Below are 17,459 nucleotides of genomic sequence, written 5' to 3'. Positions count from 1 at the left end.
CGTGTCAACGATGCCGGTGTACAGATGAAAAGCACGACAGGGCAGAGGGAGGCGGCAGCTCCTCTAGCCATGGTCTCGACTCTTCATCTTGCTGCCAAATGAGTTATGATTATGCGAGCTTCTTCTCGATTCGATTCGATGGCCCGGGAACCAGGGCGGGCTGACGTGTCCGCCGGCGTGCATGATACATGTACGTGGACGAGTATGCGACGACCATGGAGCCACAAGGTGCCGACGGTGGTGCGACGATCTTACCACCTCGACTGCGTTACGGAGCCAATGCACACGCAGGTTCGCCGCACTCCTACACGCCTACGCCTGATGTCTGCGTCTCGATCCATGAACTTGCCGCAGCCCTGCGCCGTGCACGCACAAGGGTCCCCATGCAACGGCCGTGGGCGTTGCCGACACTTGTCGGTAGTTGTAGATGGAGGGATTGCCGTTCTAGCCTCGGGATAATCTCTGAGGTCATCTCCGGGAGCATCTCCGGGAGCATCTCCGGGAACATCGCTTCGGGACGGTCACGATACGCCAACCCCAATGTTCTTCCGCCTTTCGCTTCCGGCGCAAAAGCGTTTCCCTTTTTGCCCAAGGTCGCAGCTGAGACGAGGGCGTGGCAGGATAGGGTCCCCGAACGATGCGTGCATGTACTCGTTTGCAAAGACGTACGTGTCGCCTAAACCGCTGGGACTCGGTTCCATGAGGCGAAAGGAAGCCCCGCCATGCTGGGGAACAGTCATTCTGACGGCGAACAGGAGCGTGGGGGACGTTACCTCCAGCCCGCCACCACCGCATGGCACGACCTTGGGCCCCTCTGAATGCTTCGTCTCCCGTCATTCACTCAAGGAACATGCCGACGAAGCACTCGTACTCGTACTCGTACAGATGTGGCACGAATATCCATGTTCCCTTTTCGTTCGTACCGGTACACGTACACCTACTTTGCGTTGCGTGTAGGGGCGAGTGCTGCGTTGATTGTTTCTTACCCCGCATCGGCGACTGGTGAAGAGCACTCCCCTCACGAGGAATGCACGGCACGGCTCTGCTACTGAAACATGGGCTGAAGAGCACTTGCTGACATTGGATGGTTTTGTCGATGCTGGGAGGGAGGGGGGGTAGAGGGAAGAGGAGGGGGGGATGGGTGGGATGACAAGTGATGCACTCTGGGACACGGCCATACACATACACGTTGGGCATAATGGTGGCAGGAGGATAGGTGCAGGAAAAGCAGGTGGAGGGAAGGTAAGTGGAAGGAAGGTAGGTGGAAGGAAGGTAGGTGGAAGGAAGGTGGCGGAAGGAAGGCAGGAGGAAGGAAGGGACGAGGAGAGACGGACGCGAACCGTCTCGATGTTGTTCCGTCATGCGCAACACCGTCACCACATGATCAACTACGTTTTCAGGTAGTTGTAGGGGCCAAGTGCACACTACGGCGTGCATGTTTATGTATCCGTCCAGCTTGGTATCAGGCAAGCTCACATGAGAGTGCATGTGTTGCCATTTGATTCATCATCCATAGATGTATTGTACAGCGAGTACATGCATCCTCATGGATTGAGTTATGCATGTGCAGAGTTCTTGACACACAGTTATACAGGACCCGCCTACGATTGCTGAGCTTGCGAGTGTCCCACCCACAGCGGATTCCCAAAGAGTGCAGAGTCTCCCACTTGTGACAGTTTCCTGTACTTGTACAGTATGTACTGGAGGGAGTTTTCACACTTGTTTTGCAATACGGAGTACTAGCCAGTAGTAATACGCCCTCACCCTGCTTCGTTCGCACTCCCGCATACCAGTACAGTATCCTCCGTATGCAAAGTTTGTTTTACATAAGAATACACACACTTACGGAGTACATCAGGAGGTACTTACTTACTACCTACGTTAGTACCTAGTACATACTTACCATACTAGGTACCTTGGTAGTTTTTGCTCGCTGTGCCAGAAGGAGGACAGGCGCCTCCGTACTCCGTACACCTATCTACTAGGTACCTACTCCGTACTATGAGGTAGGTACCTAGTAGGCACCTACATGTTCCTACCCTAGTACTACCTACAGCACCTACAGTAGTAGGTACATATTATAAGGAATACTAGGTACCTACCTACTTTGTAAGTATTGCTCGTACAGTACAGAGTACAGCACGCCAGTCATACCCTCTCCCACCCACACGAGCAGGCATCGGAAGGTCGTTCACTCTTGGCGACGATTCCAAGCATCTAATCAAGAAGAGCAGAGGATATTACCGCCATGCCCAATGCTCTCCGTGGGCAACGGACTTGGATTTGGACGCCCTTTGCTTGCGTACGCCCTACACATTGTCGCCACCTAGATCGACGCTGACCGTGCCAGGCATGTACGAAGAGCGAGGGCACCGTAATACAGTGTGCATGTACATGTGGGTGCCCATGGAGCGAGTCATCGGGGCGAACAGGAATGCAGGGTGCATGATGGCGGATGCATGGTGCGCGCCTCGATCGCCTTGCCGATCTGTTGCGCCTTCTCATCAACCAAAACCCCCACTGTACGTTTATTTCTTCGGCTCATTCTCGTCGAATACTGGTGACGCAGCGCAGAAGGTGAGCGAACCCGGTCGGCTGTTTGGCGATGCCAAGGTGGAATCACCAAGCGAATGGAGAAGGGAGCACGAGCTGGTTAGGTACCTAGGTACTAGGTAGGTTTTACCTGCTACTTACAAGTAGGTGTGCTGGCTTGAGAAATCCGTTCTCCGTAAGTACAAGTACTTACTTATATATATCCGTTGGAGTACGGAGTGCGAAGTAGTAGTACTTACATGTGGGAGTAATATTTGTACCGGGCTGTACTTACGGAGTACGGAGTACTTTGCTTCAACACTACTCATACACCTGTACTGTACTTGTACTCCGTAGAGGCACCAATACGAGGATGTGCATGTTCCCTCTGCGTTAGGTTCCACGCCACCGAACATCTTGCTCTGCCTGGCAGCAGGCATTCTTGCCGGTTGTGAAGGTGAGGAGAAATGAACATTGAACTGAATTGTACAGAGTATTTTAGTCCATACGAAGTACCTGTTACCGAAGAGGACGTGCGAACCGTATTTCATGCCGAGTACGGAGTTTTACAGTAAAGCAAGCAAGCATTACCTTGTGGGCGGCCTCTGAAGGTTCTAGATTGCTTGGTACGACTAGTACTTAAGTACTAATTAAGGTATTGCTAGGCACCTACCTAAGTACTACTAAATGCCTTGATTACTTGCCGTAGGTACTTGGTGCCTGTCCGTATCTTATTGCCCACCAGTACGTTCCGACCCGAGAAGGCTGCAGGACCTTGGCGCACGCCATTCGAGCACAAGTAGTTGTTTGTACGGAGTACAGAGTAATACGCAAGGGAGCACTCTTTGCACAAGCAGTTGTACTGTACTTGCAGATACCAAGTACTTACAATTATATGGGCATGCCTGTATTACGTACGGTTCAGCACAGTGGTACAGCAAAGGCGCAGTAGTACGTACTAATAACGCATCCCCGTCCGGTTCGACCAGGAGGTGGGGATGGTGCGTCTGGGGACGACTTGTAGGTACTGTATGTACATGTACAACCAATTTGCGGAGTACGGAGGACATTATTCTCCAACCTAGGTGCCTTAGGTACGAGGCAATAATCCAGAGCAAGGCACGTCAGGCAGGAAGGTCCCGACTAAGTACTTACTTAGGTAGGTCTTGTACTTGCTAGTACTTACTTGAGAACATGGTCCGGGGCAGCATGATGGAATCATACTAGGTATTATTACTTCGCAGGTAATACCTGTGCCTGTACGCCGTACCAGGGGTGCGTACAACCACTAGCCGCACGTTTCGAGCAAGTCCACGCACTGTTCTCAGTAGTGCCGTCGACATGGACTGGGCGGCTGATGTGCATGCAGATTGCCCTCGGAGAAGCGCCGAGATCAGGGCGAGGGGCGGCCATCGATGGCTCGGATACGGACACCTACATGGATTAATTACAGGTCGCCGTCTGGATGCACCGTGCGGACTACGAGAACTTGCGCTCCGCGTGGACGAGCGAGAGAGAAATACGAGCAGGACGATGCGGCACCGCGTGATGACAACACTCGCGTCATCGTCGTACGCACCACACTCGCAAGGTACGTAGGTGTGTACACGTCAGTACGTCTTCTTCATCTTGTGTCAGCCGCCTCGAAGCCGGCTTCCTCCATACGATGATGGCGGCCGCCACGTCCAGACGCCAGCGTCACGACGAAACGGGTCGCTGCCCGCGAGCGGTATCTGGCCAGGAGGCCGAGGGCATCGTCGGTCTCGCAGCAGTCCGCCACAGTCTCAGTCTCCCGTCCAATTATCGGGCACATGCGAGTAGGTGTACACATGTAGGTCGACGTACGAGTCGCGGAACTCTTGCCACCAGAGCAGTCGTAATAAAACGGCTGCGTTGGCGGCGGCGTGAAGCACCATCGTCGGAAACACGGGGTAGCTCATAGGGAGCCTACTTGGACCCCAGCATGGTCGTGGAACCGCTCCATTTTCGTGCGGGGCATCGGCTCGCTCGTCACCATGGGCGGAACCGGATTCCGAGCCTCCCACCATGCTACCTGCCAAGTCACCGACGCCATTGAGATGACTGCCTCCCGCTCGCTCTGCGCCGAACTGCTGGCGGCGGGGCAAGCCGAGGCGAGCTGCGTGCGACGGCGAAATGTACTAGGTAGCTGGCACGAGGCGAAGCAAACGCTCAGCGAGGCGCGGTTGTACTGTAGCCTTCTGCGAGCTGTAGGGAGCGCTTGTGCATGCAATGACACTCCGCACTAGTGCTCCGTAGCGGTGCTCTCCGACGCGGGCTAACCGCCCCTAAGACGACGTGTGGTTAGGTGTGCTCGTCCGGTGCTCGCACTGCTTACGGGTACCTGGCTGCTAATCCAGGCACCAGGAGCTACGGCGGTGCGGAGTACTTGCATGCCCAAGTGCCAGTAGTACCTACCAATGCACGGCGTACCCATTGGCATGAGGGTGGTCCGAGTTGGTACGGAGTACTCAGTAATAGCTACAGCACTTCGTACTCGGTACTGTTGTGCTAATAATTACAGTAGACTGTACTCCGTATTTGTAGCGGAAGCACAAGAACACACATGATCCGAGACTTTGTACAGAGTACTCTTCGTGGGATCTATGTAGCTGTACTTGTGTTTCACGCACATGATCCAAGGACGAGGATGGATTTCAAGCTCATCCTCCGACAGACAGACTACTAACCTACGTGCAAGTACCGAGCCCATCTGGTAGTGTATCTACATGTGCCGTGCACGTCGACAGCTGCTCTCCTTCTCGTCCGCCTTGGCTTGGATCCCAACAGCGACCAAGGCAACGACTACTTTGTGCGGAGGTCAACTTCGTACGAACCTACCATGCCCCCGCCCGTAGCAGTGCATTTCGAGGGCGAGACATTTTGACTTGCCCCGCCTCGAACGCTGCGCGCATTCGGCAATTGGTGGAGGAATACGGAGTAGTATTCCCTCGACGGCGACGATGGCGCTCGCTCTCGCCCCTTGCTGGAACGGGAGATGGCCAAGGCGCTGGCTGGCGTGACCGACCGACTCCATGCTCCCTGCTGGCAACGGAGAATGCACCGACAGAAGAGGGGTCGCGGCTGCAAATTTGTCCATGTCCGTCCGTCCATGGGAACCGCCCCCCTCCCTCCAGAGTGCGGAAGGCCGTCGGCTTCGGCGCGGAGGAGCACACGGGCAAGCTTTCTTCGTCGCCGGCTGGCCGGCTACGTCATGCAGCTGCATCGGCGAATGAATGGGTTGAAGCGCGCAGGCCATGCATGCGGCTTGTTCGAGCGGTTCATGCTCACGCTGCCGTTGCCAACCATGAATGCATGCGCGCAGCCGCCGCCGGAGGGACCTTGTTTGCTGCCCTTCCTCGCCGCACCATCGTTTGCAAGACGTCTGTTTGTGGTGTTGGCCGATGTACAGGTAGTGTGCGTTGGACGAGCCAGCGCCAGGAACCGCCAGCCTGGCGTTTCAGGACGAATGTTGATCGTCCATCGGGACAGAAGGGCTCTAGGGGCCCACGGCCCATCGCATCCCGTACGCCGATATTGACTCGACGTTGCCAATCGTTCCGATCAGGGCCTTGCGCTTGTTCTACACGTCATGTCGGTGTACAAGTAGAAGTACTACCTTGAGGTAGGTGTGCATGGAGGCGTACTAAGAACCTACCTTAGTACCTACCTTCCTCTAGTACCTAGGTACCTGGCTCCTAAGTGCCTACCTACTACCTTAGTACCTACTTACAGCGCCTGTTCTATGCAAGTACAGCAAGTGTTCTGTAATTAAATACTCCGTACGGAGTACTTGGGACATGAACAGTCACTTCACGGACCCTTGTACGGAACATTCGTCATCCGTATCACTGCTGTAGGTGTGCAGGTATGAGGCCATCTGGTACTTCAGCTCTTGCTGTGCCCATGAGCGCCATCGGCACCGACCACGCCTCGCGCTTCCCTGTGCAAGGATCACAGTATGAATCGGCAGTGTACCCGCATTCATGGTACTTGATTGTTGTTCGAATCTTGGATGCCTGTGAAGCCGTAACATCATGCCGCGACGTTGCAGCCAGTGGTCCCATACGGACATGGGGGCATCTCCTACTGCCGTGCACGGAAACCATCCATGTACAATCTGTACATGCTCGCGATTGCATGCGTACCTAGTACCATTCGTACGTGCTTACGGTGCAGTGCGGTACCAAGAGTAAATGCACATGTACAGGTGGGTGTGCACGTCTGTGCAGCTCTGCTCTCGCAGCTGCTTGCAAGTGAAGCTGAGCGCTGACCTGCGCACCGAGCGTGTGCAGTTCGTGTGCCACCGCTGTAACGGTCCTTGTATGTGCACACCCTACTTAGGTACCTAGTACTGTAAGTAAGTACAGCACACACGCGCGCACACACCACACGCACACTGGCGGGGAGCATGTCCGAGTACGAGCTCGTGAGCGTCTGCTGCCATCACGACTTGTCGGCCCAACTGCGCTGGCCTGTTGATTCTGATTTGTCCATTGTGGGTTGGGTTGCACCGAGACCCAGCCGAGACGGCAATGACACCGAACACCGAGGCTTTCGTAGGACCAACCCGCCTGTCTGCTGCGGAGGAGGGACGAGACGACGGAGCCGGCACGCCGCAGCGCAGCAGGCAGAGAGCTGGGAGCTTCGACAGGTCCTTCGGCGCTGGCGTGACGTAGGAGGAAGGTGGGGTCAGGAGGCTGTTGGGCGGTCGAATCCCTTGGGCAGCAAAGGGAACCCGTTCCTGGACAGTGCGAATGACATGGCGCTACACGTCGGCGGAATTGTCACGGCGGCTGGCGGGAGGAGCCACGTTTTGGATTCCCACCTTTTCGCCTGAATGTCGCCTAGTCGTTGGCCTTTAACCGAGCCTCGAGCCATTCGGAGCGGCAGAGAAGGGGAAGAAACATTGGCCGCGGTCTGCCCTGAGCGGCGGGTGTGATGACAATGTCATCGGCCAGGCGTCGACGGACCAGCACTGCAAACCTAGCGGCGGTGGCAGTGAAGCGGGCGAGTCGATCCCTAACAAGCATGTACCAGGCAGGCTACTTGCTGCACCGTACTTGTACGGAGCAAGTACAACGTGCTGCTTGCGCAGTACATGAGAGTACCAGTTACCTAGTAGTTGTCAGTACGGAGTACAGTAATTATTGTACTCCACTGGAGTACTTACAGTACTTACTTACTGCCACCTCGGTACCCTTGTACTTATGGCGCAGGGTTTGCTAGGTCCTGCGGTAAAGACGCAGATGGCGTATTCGGCATGGTCAACCGGCTGGTGGGGCGAGGGCCTGCGGCAAACGCTTCGCATACGTGCTCCGTACGGAGTACAGGGAACATCATTGCAAGCGCAGGCGACACCGTCGGAAGACGCAGGGCCGCGAATGCTGGGAGACATTTTGGCAGTAGCCCGCACGTGTGCTGCATGCTGCGAGGTAGCAGAGAGGTAGGTGCCGAGCAGAGAGGTGTAGGTGCCGACACCTACTAACTTTAGGTACTTGCCTCGCTCTGGAGCGCTCCGTACTAGAATGCGCATAACGCCATGTGCGGGTTACAGGCTGCTCGAGCGATGCAGGTGTAACTTCTGCCCGAGCCACTAGTTGTATGCACTGTGCCACCCGCTGCAGACATGGGACCTCGAGACCGGAAAGCGCCTAGCATTCAAACCACCACCAACGTTATCGCACACGTCCAGCAGAAATAAAGCACGATGCCGCCCCCGTGAAGAGCGGCGCTGGAAATGGAACTAAGTGCCATGCGTGCCCCATCGGCCGCACCGAGGACGCTGCGTGGATGGGCAGGTAGGTACTAGGTAGGTAGGTGCCCAGTTGGCGCTCTCGTCGTACTCCGTACTTGTGTATCGGTGACTTCATCCCCGAGGCACATGGCCCCAAGGCGCATTTCCACATCCCCAGAGGGCTCCTCGGCTGCCCCCCTGTCCTGGGCGAGACTCGCTTGAACTGGTCCGGGTTGGCTGGGTGCCGAGTTGGTCGTAAATGAGCAGGGTGCCGCGGTGGATTACCACCTGCCTTGCGTGCGTGCCTACATGTACCTGTGCGGTACCGAGTACACCGAGCGACGAGGCCGGCCGGCGCGCGGGCGCTGCTTTGCAAGGCATCGTCGGTGCCCACCGTGGTACTCGGTACCTACGTGCACCTGCCCACCTACATGTGCTAGTATCCCGAGCAAGGTTAGTGCTGCGCCCTTGGTGTCAGCCGAGGTGCCCGCCCTGTTGCACATTGGCCGTGCCATGACACTTGGTGCTGCTGCCCGTTGTGCTTGCAGGTACTCCGTACGGAGCGCCAGCATGCGCGACGCAAGTACTCCTCGCTGCTGCGTGCTGCCGTCGCCCGCGGCTCGTCGACCTTTGCCTGCGAGGAGGCGCTTGGCGGGCGACCTGGGTACCCAAACTGCATGTCCTGTCGGCGCCTGTCGAAACTTGGCTGCGATTTCGAATCTTGCCCGTGACGAGGCCGTCCCTCGCCGCCCTTGCCGGCCAGCATCAGCGATCAGGGCAGGCAGCTATTGGCAGCATGGCCCAATCCGTGGACCGAGATGGAGCAGCTCCAGGATCCGTTGCCAAGTCATTGGCCGGATCCCCCCCGGACGATGATGGCCCATGCCCGTCGTAAGAGCGCGCACGCCGTCGCACTGTACAGTACAGACAGTACATGTACAGCTGCAGTACTTACTTGTACGCTGTAAGTAAACGCACCAACCGTCGTGCTCCTGCCCGTGCCTGTGCTGTGCTCGTACCGACATTCTGTGCTCTGCATGCGCTCGTTGTTCGTCCTGCATGTTGCAGGTTCCAGCCTGGCGGCATCTCGGAATCATTCGTACGCCCACGCCCACGCCCTCCATGTCTCCGGTCCGCCCCCAAGGGCTGCGGGTGAGTTGGGCGAGCGAGAGCGGGTGCGTGTGTGTGCGCCCATGACCCGGTGCCTGCGAATCCTCCCTCCATCGACTAGCAAACCTAGTGCTAGCAGGTACCTTGGTGGTCAGCCATACCTTAGTGCCCAAGTGTGTGTTCGTAAGTACAGTACAGTAATACAGTACTAGTAACTGCTACGCTACGGTGCGTCGGTACGTAGGTACCTACCAACTACAGTACAGTACGTACTTACTTCCTCACCACGAGCACCTCGTCTTGCCGTACCGACCGACCACCACCGCTTTGCATTTCCCTCCATCCATCGTCGACATCCTCTCTGCTCTCCTCAACCTTTTGCGATTCCGTTTCGACGAGCTCCTGGACTCGCCGCCTTCGCACTCCTTCCATGGCCTGCTACCGTTGACTCCTTTGTCCTCTCCCTACTGTGCACATCCGATTCATTGCTCTCCCGTTGGGGGGACGCCGGGCAGACCGTCCTTCGCCTTTGTCTCCCGCCTTCCTGCTTGCATCAGCGACGACGGCGATTCACCGACCGACCTGCCCCCCCCCGAGGACATGAGCTGAACCATGTAACGGCCTGTCCGTACGACAAAATTGGCACCCGCTCCTCGACAGGACTCTCACTCGACCCCCCTCTCCCCCCTCCTCTCGGGCAGGAAGCCACGGCCGCTTCGACGCTCTCAACCCTCTCGGCAGCCCTCCCGGCCACCCTCCCAGCATCAATCGACTCTGGAGCGATCCGAGGCCGATCGCGCCATACGACGGCCGATACATTCGTTCCTCGCACCCCCTACCCCGAGCCTGATCATTCTCGACGCACCATGAATTCCCTCAAGGTGCCGGAGACCGGCCTGCTCCTCGAGGGCTCGCCCGAAGGGGAGTCGGCCGTTCCGCGGCAAGCCTTCGTCATCTCCCTGAGCGACCTGGTCGTCGGCCAGCTGATCCAGAGCGCTCGCAACGGCGACAAGCTGAACGTGTCCATGGGAAGCAAGCCTGTAGGTCCCCCCGAGAGTCCGTCCTCGGTCGTGTTCGTGTGCTGACACCGTCCCCTTCCAGTCACTGCACTTCGGCACCAGATCGCACCAGATCGCACCTCCCACGGACGACGCCCCGTACGACCTCTACCTGACGAAACCGTTCGAGTCGTCCCGACGAGCCGAGCGAGTCTCCGAGGCGGGATCCTTGTTCGCGAAGCCCACGTCATTCACGGCGCCGCCGAAGACGGCCGCCAAGGCGAGCAAGGAGCCCGACATCAAATCGAAACCCCCCGCCGCCGCCGGCGTCAAGATTACCGTGTCGTCGGGGTTGGACTCGGACATTGAAGCGCTCCAAAACGGATTGGCGGCCCACGATGCGGCACGTGAGAGGTAGGCTTCGTCCTCGCTCGGGCCCGGCCTTGGCTGATGATGCTGACCATCCGACAGGGCTCACGTGATGGAAAGACTCCCGGCGAACGGGAAAGCGTCGAGCAGGGTCAAGAACAAGCTCTGGGCGGGCTACAACCCGACGGCGAAATCCATGCCTTCCTCGCCCGCGCTCAACGGCGGCAACTCGCCCTTGTCGACGACGTCGCTCTCGGTATCCCAGCAGACGGTCGAGCGGAAGAAGGAGCAGCGCTTCGTGCTCGTGCACGAGCTTGCCGTCAGGGACCGCACGACCGAGTATCTGCAGAGGAAGTGGAGGGACAAGGACGACGGCTTCCGACCGACGCTGGAGAAGACGGCCGTCTACAGCTCGGACGCGAAGCTGTGGACGATGAAAAAGGCCTGCTGGAAGGAGCTGGACGTCTGGCGGTACGACTACGACAGCCAGGCCGACCGAGAGACGGCCATCGACAACGCCATCCGGCAGTTTGACAAGCAGAGGCTGTCGCCGTCCGAGGTGGAATGGCAGAGGCTGCTGCCCAAGGAGGAGCGGGGGCAGGGCAAGTGTCTGAGCCGTCTTCAGGCCAACATCGCCAAGGGCCCCCCGCAGACGGGCCCGAGGATCAAGGTCCACAAGGCGGACGACGGCGTCGGCCCCAGGGATGACGACAGCACGAGCGACAAGTCCAAGGCCAACGGCGACAACGTGTCCCGATCGACCTCGACCCCCCTTCCGGCCAAGGCGAAGAAGGTCGGCGGGCCCGAGGCGCAGGCGAAGCGGCTGCTGGCCAAGGCGAAGCCCGCGGCCCAGAAGGTGCAGAAGGCGCCGGCGCCGGCCTCGGCGTCGAAGGCGAAGGCGGGAGCCGGCGGATCGAGGAGCGGCGGCGGCCGCGTGCTGTCGGCGGCCATCATCGAGAACTCGGATTCCTCCGAGGACGAGGCGCCGATGCGGAAGGCCAAGTCGGCGACGCCGCAGCCGAAGCTCAAGGACACGGTCGTCGTCCACGCGCGGCCTCTGATCCGGGCGCCGGTGGCGAAGCAGTCGCAGGCGGCGAAGCGGCCCCGCGACGACGACGACTCGACGTCGAGCTCCGGCACGCCGCTCTCGAAGCGCATCAAGCCGAAGCAGCCCCAGCCGGCGGCGAGCGCCAAGCGACGGCCCCCCGAGGCGGCGGCGGCGGCGGCGGCGGCGGCGGTGGCCCGCGGCAAGGGTCTGGCGTCGTCGTCCAAGGCGCACGCGAACACGTCGCCGACCAAGTCGTCGCCGCTCGCCTCGTCGCCGCCGACGAACGCGTCGGACCTCGAGGACGACGACCGGCCGCTCGCCGGCAAGCGCAAGGCCGAGGCCAAGATCAAGGCGGCGCCGGCGAAGCGCCGGCCGGTGCAGGCGCAGGGCGTGCCGGCCGAGGTCATGGCCAAGGCGCACAAGTTCAAGACGTACTACCAAAAGTACACGGCGCTGCACTACGAGGTGGCGGCGCTCGCGGATCCGCCCGAGGAGAAGATGGCGGACCTGCACGACATGCGGGACCGTCTGGAGGTGATGAAGACGGAGATTTACAAGCAATGTTCTCCCGGCGTCTAGGCAGCGTCGGCCCCCTTTCGCTCTGTTTTTTCTTCACTCTCGGCGCCCAAGGAAGCGCTGCTTTGGGATGACAAAAGGCGTCGAGGACACTGGCATGGCACGAGGCCATTTTCATTTTTTGCATTGCGTTTGCATACGGCACCAGCGAGCCGCTGCCTGCAGGATACCTACCCAGCACGCACGTACGACGTGGTAGGGCAGATGGAAAAGAGCATTTCACCTACTTGGCGTGCCTACAACTTGTCGTGCCCACAACTTGTCGTGCCTACATCTCGTCATGCCGTGGCGGCTAACCTACGAAGCACCGCGGCGACGTGCCGCGCTTGGCGCCTCTGCAGCATCCGCACGCCCACTCCATGGATGCAAGTCCAACAGCTATTTGCACTGGCTCGCTCACCACGGCACTTCTGCTGGGGTGAGGAATCCAAAGGTCTACCTTGCCATGGTACTGTACGGCCGCCTACCCACGTCTGGCGGTAGCGGTCATGGCGAAGCTGCAGCAGGTAACCCATGCTAGCTATTATACTTTCGGCCGCTAGCTGACTCATTAGGCCATCTCTCCTTGGCCGAATGATGCAAAGGGGATTATATTGCGTATTATTAGCTCGCTGCCCTTTTGCGCCGTCGGGTTCGGTTCCGAGGTCGCGGGCGACGTACCTGTGCTGGCGACCTTGGCAGCAACAGCGGCTTGAAGTGCAAGCAAGTAATGTCGATGGCTGGCCTGCATTTCGGCTTGGTGGGACCGGCGTTGCCCTTTGACACCACTGCTGAAGGGTTGAGAGGTTGAGATAATACATGGCCAGACACGGAGTTTTGCTCCCGTCCTCCCTATCCGTACACTTCATACCATTAAATCTCACCAAGCTACTCCGTACCACTTTCGCCATGACATGCCGTACTTTTCCGGGGGTTTCCTCCCCAGCAAGAACCGAATTAGGAAAGTCCTGCAATTTACCAGGGAATACCAAGTATGAACTGGCATCTACCCGCTCCACTTCGTAGGTTGGTGCTGGTCGACACTTTCTGGAAACAAGTTGGCCTCGTTCCCGCATAGCACGCACATAGTACGCCCACGGCCGTGCCTGACATGTGCTTCTACTGTCTCACATCTCACTGACTGACTCGTCCTCGCCCGTTCGCCGCCGCCGCCAGCTGGCTCCGGACGAGGAAACGCGATGGGTGATGGGCGGCCGCAGGGTGCATGCAGGGAGTTGGCCGTGCTGCAGCGGGCACTCCGTAGAATGCAGGGGAAATGGCACGAGCACGACCGTCAGGCCATCCGGAAATGACCTGGCCAAGAGAGGCAGAGGTCGGAGGGCGATGGTTCGCATCGCTGTCTCATCGCCGTCACTGGTGTGTCTTGCTCGACCAATAGACGGGAGCTCGGGGAACAGATAAGGAGTGACATTCCTCCCTGCCGCCGTCGCTCCGTTCGTTTGGCTCCAAGGCCGCCTCGTACTCGTGCTCCATCTACCTGCACGGAGCATCGCTGCACGATACTCTAGTGTACCCGGCATCTTGCGATGCAGCAAGAAGTCGTAATGTACAGAGTATATCCTGCGTACACGTGATAGCATCGTTCGTCTTCATGTGCTTTAGGCGTCTAGCTGTACTGGGACCGAGTAACGAGTTCATCCGAGGAGCGAAGAACAGAGGAACCAGGAGCCAAGTGCGGAGTACAGACCGCATACACTTAAGCTCTCTGAAGGTGCACGCACTTTCATGCATCCTTCGTTGCCTGCATCTACTGGTAGTGTCCTGGCTTTCTTCTCAGCCTGGCCTGGAAGGATTTAGAAGCCGTCCTCGGTGGCAAGTGCCCGAGTGCGTGTGATTCAACTCAAGGTTTCCTTGGAGGAACGAGAGGCTGACATCAGTTCGAGGCCACCCATGTGTACTGGGTGAATAGACAGGATCATATATGCTGGCGAAGATGGTGTTCACCTGCAAAAACTACGGAGTGCACGGAGTACTTGTACAATACTCCGTAGTAACGCTGTACATAAAGTACTTTGTATGGCGTACGGAGTACGGAGTAATAATCCTTAATTTGGCACACAAGTAATACTTACTTACTGTACACCTATGTACATCTATGTATTTACTTGATTACATACCTAGTACATACAAGTACGAAGTATTAACACATGTGCTGAATTGTAAGTATGTCTGTGTAATAAGTACTTGCAAGTATTCGTACTTGTACTTACAGTACAGTACGAACTTGCGTATTAATACTCCTACCGTGCCTACCTCATCCCACCAGCCTACCCTGTACCATGGCCCGATGTCGGCGGACCCAGTTAATTTTTCCCAACTTCAAGCCGTCCTGTGTCCATGTTGAAGCACACGAGTGGAAATGCTTCATCAGAAAAACATGGACCGTCCTTGAGCCTGAAGGGACTCCCGATATTCACCCTTGCTCCGTGGAATCGACCGAGAGCGTCACGGGGAAACGGAGACGGGCAACGGGCAGCATGACGCCGTCTCCTCTCGACCTGCCCCAGGTCTGGCAACGGCCCAGCTTCGACGCCTTCGTCGCGACCCTCAACGACCTGCAGCGCTCCCCGCCGGCCTGGAATGCCGGCAGCCGAGGATCGGAGAAAGGTGTCGACGAGCGGCTGCCCCTCGACCGCCATGGAGACGGGGACATGATGCGCTACCTCTCCACCATTGTCAAGTGCCCGCTTGGCTGGCTCGCCGACGACGAACGCGAGCAGGTCTGGGAACTCGCGAGCAAGCGGATGACGGAGCGTTGCGGCCGCTCGGCCATGGGAGACATGACCCGCCTCTGGCACTTCCCCGGCAGCCATGGCGATGGTGGTGGCGAGAGCACCGGAGAGCAACGACACCGGCACGGCCGAGGTCACGAGAACGAAGACGTGGACGACGAGCACCTTCACATCAACGCGCCTTTCGAGCTCGCTGTCAGGGAGCCTGCCTTGACGGGGGACTCGCTCGGCCTCAAAACCTGGGGCTCGTCGTATGTCCTCGCACGGCACCTGCCCCGGCTCGCCGCCACGTCCTTGCGTGGGCTCCTGGACGGGCCCCCCCGAACAACGCCGCCGTCCGTCCTCGAACTGGGCTCCGGCACGGGGCTGCTGGGTCTCGCCGCCGCCGCTCTCTGGAAGGTCCCCGTGGCCCTCAGCGACCTGCCAAACATTGTACCGAACCTGAAGCACAACGCCGACAAGAATGCCAGCCTCGTCGAGGCCAAGGGGGGTTCGCTGACTGTCGGACCCCTGACCTGGGGTGGGAGCGAGGACGAGGTGGATCAGGACTTGTTCGCCGCCCCTTTTCAGTTCAAGGTACGCCCTCTCGTTTGCTGCGCATCTATCCTGCGTGCCTTTTCTGCCTCCTCTGCCTGCCTCCTCTGCCTCCCGTCTCGTGCCTGAGGTGACCCTTTGCAGCGTCGACTGACGTCTCCACCTACCCAGATCGTCCTTGTCGCCGACCCGCTCTACGACGATGACCACCCGCGGCTGCTTGCGACGGCCATCGAGCAGCACCTAGCCCTCGGGGATTCCTCCCGTGCCGTTGTCATGGTGCCATTGCGCGATCCAGCGACAGTCTGCCTGCTTGAGAGCTTCCGCAAAGCAGTCCAGGACCTCGAAACGCCATTGTTTTGCGTCCAAGAGGACGAGCTGGCGGGGCAGGATGACTGGACCGGTGATGCAGATGGCGGCCGGGTACGGTGCTGGCTGGGCATCTTTTCGAGGGCCCAACCACCGAGCACTTGAATTAGTTTTCACCTTGGCTCGAATCTCGACCGGCATGGGTCGAGGGACGGGAACCAGGCTGCGTCGAGGCCTGACAGAGGTTTCCAAAGTATCGCCGACTACCTCGTCCGTCATGGATCGAATCTTGGCAACGCTATCCGTGCTTGAAGGAACGAGCAATGCCTACCTACGTCGGATAGTGGGTATGCGACGGGAAGAAGCCAATGCCCAGAAACAACTCTCGTGGGAAGTCTCCGGACAAGGATCCAGCGTGCGATTGTGTGCATCACATCCATGTTCATTCCCAACGGGAACCCCAGTCTCAACAGCATGAACCGCCAGAATCGTTCCATTGGCACAGTGTGGCGAGTCACCGGAGATATGAGTGCCAGAGGTGATGCACGCCCACGGCCCCTGCAAATCGGCCTCCGCCTGCCACCGCCGCGGGGATGAGAAGTGATGCACGGCAGCTACCCGACATCGGACGAAGATGCCTGCGTCACCGAGACTATCGGCTGCGTAACCTGCTGTCCTCTCTCTCGGCCAGTTTTCCCCTCCTGTGTCGCCGCTGTTGAGGCAACCTGCTGCGAGTGGGAGCGGCCTCTTGGATACGGAAGCACCCCTGAGAAGCATGAGAGCCTCACCTTTTCCATGGAATTTTTTGTTTCGTTGTACGCCTGGAACCAATGGATGGCGACAAGTGCTGGAGTTGTATCCGTACGAGATCACAGTGCGATACCGCAAACAACCGAGTAACCGGCAATGGGCCATGTCATCGTTGGTCATTGCCGAAACCCACCCTCAACCTCGTTTCTCAATCCCATGCGCAACCGATGTCTATATCTGTCAACCCGTCTCCTTTTGTGCTGCCCCGCTCCACGCTTACCCTTCGCAAAGACGATATCTACTATGATAATATGTAGCCTTCGTTTCAAGGTGCCACCCGCTATTGCAGATCCTTGTCTTTTCCGCCGCAAGAGTACGAAAGGTCCAAAGTCTTCATCTACCCATCCCAATTTTACGAATCTCTCGAGGCCAATTTGGAAACGTCTCCTTGGATATCTACGGCCTGGTTCCTCTCATTAGACAACGATTCCTCGTTCTGTATTCAGGTCTGTTTTGACTCCAGAGAGAGTTGCCAGTTCGGCACTCGGAATCACGACACGAGGAGTATGTTCATTCCTTCACCTCGCCCCCCCCCCCGTTGTGCTCCTTGCGTTCATTTCCCATACAACTACAAGTCTTTCAGATCAATGATTACTTATTTTTCAATGAAACGTCCTAAGAGAGCCTAAATCCCCACCATTCTCCTTTTGTGAGATCCCTACCTTCAAATGCACCCGATCCCCGTC

At 58.1% G+C, this 17,459-nt stretch overlaps 3 protein-coding genes across 3 annotated transcripts; 2 read left to right on the top strand and 1 right to left on the bottom strand.

The window, feature by feature from the left end:
• Positions 1-4,316: 4,316 nt before the first annotated feature.
• DCS_06630 (uncharacterized protein) lies at positions 4,317-4,580 on the bottom strand (the record flags this gene model as incomplete). The annotated part of the gene is made up of 1 exon (XM_040803918.1): positions 4,317-4,580. The coding sequence occupies one exon, from the start codon at positions 4,578-4,580 to the stop codon at positions 4,317-4,319; it is 264 nt and encodes an 87-aa protein (XP_040654022.1).
• A 4,829-nt stretch (positions 4,581-9,409) lies between these two features.
• DCS_06629 (COM1 regulatory protein) lies at positions 9,410-12,391 on the top strand (the record flags this gene model as incomplete). Its single annotated transcript, XM_040803917.1, has 4 exons — positions 9,410-9,439; positions 9,664-10,437; positions 10,499-10,809; positions 10,867-12,391. The coding sequence occupies 4 exons, from the start codon at positions 9,410-9,412 to the stop codon at positions 12,389-12,391; spliced, it is 2,640 nt and encodes an 879-aa protein (XP_040654021.1).
• A 2,276-nt stretch (positions 12,392-14,667) lies between these two features.
• DCS_06628 (uncharacterized protein) lies at positions 14,668-16,128 on the top strand (the record flags this gene model as incomplete). Its single annotated transcript, XM_040803916.1, has 2 exons — positions 14,668-15,696; positions 15,799-16,128. 2 exons carry the CDS (start codon positions 14,668-14,670, stop codon positions 16,126-16,128), a joined length of 1,359 nt encoding a protein of 452 aa, XP_040654020.1.
• Between the last annotated feature and the right edge of the window lie 1,331 nt (positions 16,129-17,459).

This window comes from Drechmeria coniospora, chromosome 03 (assembly GCF_001625195.1).
Source record: "Drechmeria coniospora strain ARSEF 6962 chromosome 03, whole genome shotgun sequence".
Lineage (NCBI taxonomy): Eukaryota > Fungi > Ascomycota > Sordariomycetes > Hypocreales > Ophiocordycipitaceae > Drechmeria > Drechmeria coniospora.
This window is presented reverse-complemented; position numbering and strand designations above follow the sequence as displayed.